Source organism: Acipenser ruthenus, chromosome 4 (genome assembly GCF_902713425.1).
Source record: "Acipenser ruthenus chromosome 4, fAciRut3.2 maternal haplotype, whole genome shotgun sequence".
Lineage (NCBI taxonomy): Eukaryota > Metazoa > Chordata > Actinopteri > Acipenseriformes > Acipenseridae > Acipenser > Acipenser ruthenus.
Window position 1 is genome coordinate 29,205,332 of NC_081192.1, and position 7,001 is coordinate 29,212,332.

The following is a 7,001-nucleotide window of genomic DNA, read 5'->3' on the forward strand; positions in this document are numbered from 1 at the left end:
CTGTTGTGTGGTGATGCACCGTGGAGCTACCTGTAAATATAGTTTAGTTTTCACCTTTTTTCCACAAACTGGTGTGTACTTGTTTTTTCTTCCAGTCTTTATCGTGTGGAGGTAGGCGTCGTTTGGTCATTAAAGACCCCTGCGACAACTGCAAAAAAGGGTACTCTACATCCGACCACTGTGTGGAAAGCTGTACCTTTATACTATCTCTAATCTGAACCAGTTGGCACCAGACCCTTCTCAGTTTAATGATTCATTCGGAATACTGATTGCAATTTTACCATTCCTTGTCTAGTTTTGAAAAAAAAATAATATCAATTTGAATAAAAATACAGCGACAAGACTTAAATACTTACACAATCTGAAATGAGTTTGGTTTCTACAATTTCTAGCAGCAAGTATTTCATTAAGATAGCATTGTTCCGACTACAATTAAGTCAGTTTACAGAACTGTACACCATATATTGTCACCATTGCAATTATACACAGTTACTTAGTGTTCCTTGTGTTGAAATATGTATGGAGACGACAAACTAGAAATGAACATAATTGCATTCTGTCTAATATTTGCATTTAATAAACCAAGTAATTGATATTCATTCATTTATATAATAAATACACAGCCTTTTGCTTAGTGCGCATCAGTATGAAGAGCTTTAATTTATCATTGGAAAATGTCCAAGAATATATTGAAAGAAAGCAATGTAATACAGTTTTTGGGCTGTCTTGTTTTACAACAGAAGGGTTATCTAAAATACAAACTGATTTCTAAAACATCTTCAGTTTCCGGTATATGATGTGTCTTCTTTTCAGAGAAGCGTAGTTTTCATTGTTCACTTTTCTTCATAAGGAAACAATGTCTGGGAACAAAATCATCATAAAAACCACAAAAGGAAACAGACTATCCCAGTTTCAAATTAATTGTATAGACATTCTCAGGGTTTAAAAACTCAAATGGAGCCTGCAGATGTCTTGATTTCTGAAAATAAAGAAATATATGAGGAAATACACAGACTCCACAAAGTTAATGCATACAAAAAATGTAATTACCTTAACTAGCTAACTAAATTACCATTACCTTAACCAGCCATGATATGTTTGATAAAAGCTGGAAAAAAGAACAAAAGATCAGTTATTTCTTCATACAGTGTGTGTATATTGTTTCTATTAAATAAACAGCATCTTAAAACCTAATTTTTCTTAGATTACTTCACCAATGATCACCTTACCCTGTCAGTTAAAAGGATATACTCATATAAAATTCATAGAGTTTACATTTCTATTACAGCTTTATTTAGCAGAAATGTTATCTAGGAGTTACAATGAATTAGACGTTTAGTGAAGGAAATATGAATATTAGACAATATACTTAAATTGTATATATTTGAAAACAAGTATGTGATTCGCATGACCCTCATGTAACATACCCTCATAATTAATGCATCCATTGGCATCTTCGTGCCCAGCCATGAGCTGCTCAACCTCATTTTCTGTCATTTTCTCACCTGTGTCGGAACAATCTTTATTAAAAATGTACAATCCCTAACGGAAACATATTCTATATTGAAGCTTAACAGTTTCACTTTCTCTTATCATATATAAGAACCGTGAGGGTTTAGGCTTTTTGGAGACCCCACATTTCAGGGGAGGAAAATGCTTTGTAGGTGCGTTATTGCAGTGATTGGAATTGGTTGTGTATTTGGTAATTAGTTTATGCAATATCTGAACTTTATAAAAAGTGAATATATAATGACCATATGTGGCTTATGTAACCAAATGTGAGGAGGGGGTAATAGAAAGTGTGAAGTAAATAAATCATATTCATTAAAAATATGGTTCTAGCCAATGCTACTCTAGAATGGAACCTCACCTTGCACAACCTAATATGTTTAAAAAAATGTGCTCTCCATGGTCCTTACCCAGTGTGGCCAATACATGGCGAAGCTCAGCCCCCATGACTGTTCCGTTTCCTTCCTTGTCAAACACCCTTAGACCCTCAACAAAATCCTCAAAGGTTCCTTGGCTCTTCAATTTGCAGATGTGTTGGTGCATGGGAAGGAAGGTCTCGAAATCTAACATCTTGACATTCATTTCTGAAAAAACAAGAAATTAATTTCATACAGCAGAGACAGATCAGTTGTACACAAGGTCAATAAACATGAGGAAATAATTAAAGGTGTCTACCTACCCTCTGCTTTTGGCCTGCCCAGGACTTTATGGACCTCAGCATTGGTTGGGTTCTGACCAAGAGCACGCATGATATCGCCACACTGAGCATATGTGATTTTCATGTCACAGTTGGGAGTTCTGTCGAACAGGGAAAATGCCTCCTTAAAATCTAATGGGAGAAGAAAAGGTGCATTTTTATTCTATTTTGGTTCACCTTATGTATACAACAAAAATGTTTAGATGTAAATGGCGTGAGAAATCATAATAAACTATAATGACACATAATACTGTACAGTAATTATTAAACCAGAAATGTATAACCTGAGACTGTAAGTCGTGCTGGATAAGGGCGTCTGGTAAGAAATAATAATAATAATAATAATAATAATAATAATAATAATAATAATAATAATAATAATGTAATGGTGCCTTGGAAAACTGTTGACCAGATTAACCAATCAAACTCACAAAATCACCTTAAATTGTTAGTTTGCATGGACATTGCATTTAAAGAGGATTTGTTTTAGTTTATAATAAAAGTATTCATAATATTAGTCAGCACTGCTATATTATTAACATAAGACTTTTTTATTTAATGGATTTAGCTCATCCGTAAAACATGTTGCCTTCTGCTGCATTTCTACTAAGTTGGGCACCAATTGGTTGACAAATGTGGTGGCAGTAGAAATATAATATGCTGTAAAAAACAATCTGGTCTGCATGCCATAAAAATAATTTCATGCAGTCCACGGCTGTCACGTCACCAGTTATGCTAGGTTTTGTTATGCAAATATGTTGAGTGACAAAAACACTACTACCAGTTTGAAACAAGACACAGCATTCAACATATACACGTGAAGAACTGAAGTTCTAAGGGTCCTCTGATCACAAGTCTCAATAGTTTAAAATCACAACAATGCTTTTGGTTTTGGTTAATCTTTCAGATAAATAATCAAGCAGATATGTCTAAGGATCAGTTTAAAAAAAAATACTCACCTTCGATTTGTTCACCCGTGAATTCAATCTGGAAAACAAAAGCATATAAACAAAAGTTTGTTCTCCTAACTGGTGAGGGAAACTGTGTGTATACATGCACACCTATAATATTTGTGGGCTGCGAAACATAGTGAAACTTAATATAACTTAAGAATATTTAACACCTATGTTATTCTCCTTTATCTTGTACAACAGGTTGCATGTGCAGTGCAGTGAACAACTAACATTAAATGTTCTATGATATTCCAAAGCTTTCATCCATACACAGACTCCCATATCTAGTTTATTAGTAGGGCATCTGGTATTACCTTGTTGAATGGGTTATGAGAAATAGAAGATACTTTGATCTGATATACCTGATTTAAACACCTACACCTAACAATTAACTACCAAGATTATAATTCCGCAATATGCCAAAACAGGGTGTGCATTGTCGTGAATAAATTGTGTGCTTTGCAGGCTCCCAGTGTATGTTTTTTTGTTGTATATACTTCATTAAAATTTAGTGGGGTCCCTGAGTGGATCCCTGAGTATCACATTGTAAAGACACGGCGAGTGCAGGGTGTGTCATGCAGTCAGGGGAGCGCAGGTTCGCGTCCTGGCTGTGCGAAGTCTCTGGTGGGAGGCAGCGTCGCATTGGCTCGCACTCTTGCAGGTTAGGGAGGCAGAATTGGCAGGGCCTGTTTCTCCTCATCACGCTTCAGTGGACCGTACCGGCCAGGTGTCTAGTGAGTGACACCTACAGGGCTGGCCTTTGCCCTCCAGAGGCCGGGAGCTCGTTGACATCCGCTCTCAACTTTCTGGGTGTAAAAGAGGAAACTGGCTTGGTCGTGGGGTGGGAGGACACCCACTGAACCTATAGTTCTCCTTAGCTGTGTAGGAATTTGCTGCAGTGAGGGAAAAAAAATATCTTGGGAGAATATGGGGTAAAATAATTAGGCAGTCTAAATAAAAAAAATACAAAAAAAATATAATGGGCTTTGGCTCTTAAAACCAGTCTCTTTCCATAATTTATTCTTCTTGTCTTATGTGAAACAATATTGATGCATAGCAGTGGGGAGGAGGGGGAGAATAGCCTTAGCTTTTAAATAAATGCATTGTAACATTTCATGAAGATCAAAAGATTTAAAAACTATATATATATATATATATATATATATATATATATATATATATATATATATATGTTCCTTCGACTGCTCAAAATAAAGTATAGTACAGTACAGGAGGGACTGCTATTTAGACTAAATTGGGATAAAAATTACTGCTTCAATAAAGACTTTCTATTTCCATACTGTAGTAAAACAGAGAGTGTAATTCGACGACTGATTGATGACAGTCTTCAAACAAAGGCACTTGTTTGTCTAGCCGTATTAGTGATATGTCCTTTTTGATTTACTCACAGCAGCTGCAGCAACACCCTTACATGCCTACAATTGTAGGTGCATACTGCTAAATCCATGCACTCTAACCATCGTCAGTGTTAAGTGGTCGTGTCAATGACTATTTACAACTGTCATCTATGGTTTGATTTTCCAATATATTTATAATCTGTTTTGATGTTGCCTGATCTTGGAGCTTATCAAATTTGCATAGCATATAGAATGTTGAATTGACATAGAGGCCTAGTTTATATTTAAACAGTGTTGAACTTTTAATGGTGCATTAATCACATTGGCATTTTTGCTCAAGGGCAATTTATAGACCCCTATGTTAACACTGCTACATTTAATATAAAATACAGGGGTCCACTATAGAGGACAGGTATTATTAACTGTATACCACATACTCTGCTGAATCTTAGTTTCTTTGTTGTCAAGAGGAATACCATCTTATAAGTATAATAGAGTCATGCTTTATTTTTTTTCATCATTTAAAACAACTTTGAGACAAAGTAGTGCTTTAAGAAATGTGGAATATGCTATCCAAAAAAAAAAAAACACTTTACATAAAGTGTCTCTCTAACTATATAGTATTTACACTGTCTTTGTATGAGTGGCTATATAATGGTAAAAGACATGTGTTATTACACTGTAACTACACAACAACACATGAAATTACTATAATACTACAGTGTACTTAGAGACACTTTATGTAAAGTGGACACAAAAAGCTACATTATATTTTAATGGTGATTTAGTACTGTATTAAATAATTTTGCCTATTCCCAAAATTAAATAAACCAGTTGGTTGGAACAGATGGAGGGTAAAACGACTGTTTGGAAAACCTCAACATATTTCTTGAATTTCTTTCAGACTGTCTGATGTGGTTTGTTTTCAAGATCAAATGGTGAGTATTTGTTCAGCTTTACTATAAAATGGAAACTCATTTGGTTGCCAGTATAAATTCCATGAATTTACTAGATTGCTCTACTCTACATTCGTTTATTCAAACATGGTAACATATACCATAAGAGACAGATTTACAAATGTCTGTGTTCCCGCCAGAGTAGGAATTTGTATATATTCTGAGTTATGTATTTTCTACTTTTTAAACATTGGGGTCTATAGTTTAAGGCCCTTAAACTTATAAACCCAAATCTATTACTGACCGAACCATTGCATTTTTGTTTTATGTATTGATGTAAGGTCTCACATCTGGTGGGAAATACAAGCAGTTTTAATATAGAGTTGAAAGGTGGCAGTATTTAGACATACTATACACTCATTAGAGTATTCTTTTATTTTTATTTTTTATTAGATCACTATCAAGTGGTCAGATACAGTATTGTATTTGTTTGGTTATTTGAAAATAAAATTTCTCCAGAAGGAAAAGCCAAATCTAGAATTTGGCAGCTTTAATTTTTGAAAAAACAAAATGCTGGAAATTCAGTGGAGAAAAAAAACAGATCAGATGCATATTTAGCCTTTGTTATGTCCTTTGTTTATTGTAGTAATTGGCTTGTAATTGATATTTTTTCAATTTTAAATGAATTCTCTGAAAAAACTACTGGTAAAGACGAATGTACTGTATATTAACATGGATTATGTGAAAATGTGTATTTTAAATAAGTGACAAATTTTCAGAAATACTCATTTGAACAAACCTAAATTTGTTTTAATCTGATTATTCTTGGTAATTTAATCAAATTTAAATTCATTGTTTAGGATTAGCTTTACAAATACTGGGTATTTCTGTCAAAATATGTGGTGGAAAGTTTGTAATTATTATTATTATTATTATTATTATTATTATTATTATTATTATTATTATTATTATTATTATTTTATTAATGTTGTTTAAATTGGTATCCATAACTTAAAACACTCAATTATAAACTATGAGATAAAACTAAGTTAAGGATTTTTTCAATTAGAAATGGTGATCACAAATTATGTCAGGCCAAATGGTCAGACAGCAAAGAATAAATAAAAACTATATACAAAAACAAGCATGTTTATCACCAGATAAAGAAACAGATGGATCCACAAGCATTCACATACCGCAACACTTTTTGGGTCGAATTCCGGTTCCTTTGGTGGTTCAGGCTCTGGGGGCTTGGGTGCTGGCTTGGGCTCCTCTTTCTTTGGATCAGGCTTCTTTGGTGCCATGGTGCTCCTGGTGTGTACTTTGAGTGAGAGAGTGAAAGTGAGAGGTCAGCGGTCCAAGCACACAATGGGTGACAAGCCCAGCAAACAGGGGCCTTTATCAGTCTTTTTCCCCAGGTGTCACACCCACTGTGCCACATGCCTCTGCTCACAATAGAGGAATGCTAAAAAAGGAGATAGCATTTGTTATGCTATTTATAAACCACCAGCTATGGCATCGCCATAAATTAACATTCAAGTGGGCATGGATATTAATATATGGCTATATCTGGGACCTATTGCCTTAT

General features: G+C 34.5%; 1 protein-coding gene across 1 annotated transcript; it reads right to left on the reverse strand.

The window, feature by feature from the left end:
- Positions 1-625: 625 nt before the first annotated feature.
- LOC117400458 (myosin light chain 4-like) lies at positions 626-6,798 on the reverse strand. Its single transcript, XM_034000471.3, has 7 exons — positions 6,610-6,798; positions 3,166-3,193; positions 2,189-2,338; positions 1,920-2,093; positions 1,428-1,505; positions 1,079-1,108; positions 626-979 (listed from the first exon to the last, which is right to left on the reverse strand). Exons 1-6 carry the CDS (start codon positions 6,715-6,717, stop codon positions 1,080-1,082), a joined length of 567 nt encoding a protein of 188 aa, XP_033856362.1. The 5' UTR covers positions 6,718-6,798; the 3' UTR covers positions 626-979; position 1,079.
- Positions 6,799-7,001: the final 203 nt, after the last annotated feature.

Coding starts and splice junctions, on each gene's coding strand:
- LOC117400458 (XM_034000471.3), bottom strand. CDS start 6,717: ATGGCACCAAAGAAGCCTGATCCAAAGAAAGAGGAGCCCAAGCCAGCA. Junction 3,194..6,609: donor TCGACCCAAAAAGTGTTGCG/GTATGTGAATGC, acceptor TTTGTTTTCCAG/ATTGAATTCACGGGTGAACA. Junction 2,339..3,165: donor CACGGGTGAACAAATCGAAG/GTGAGTATTTTT, acceptor TTCTCCCATTAG/ATTTTAAGGAGGCATTTTCC.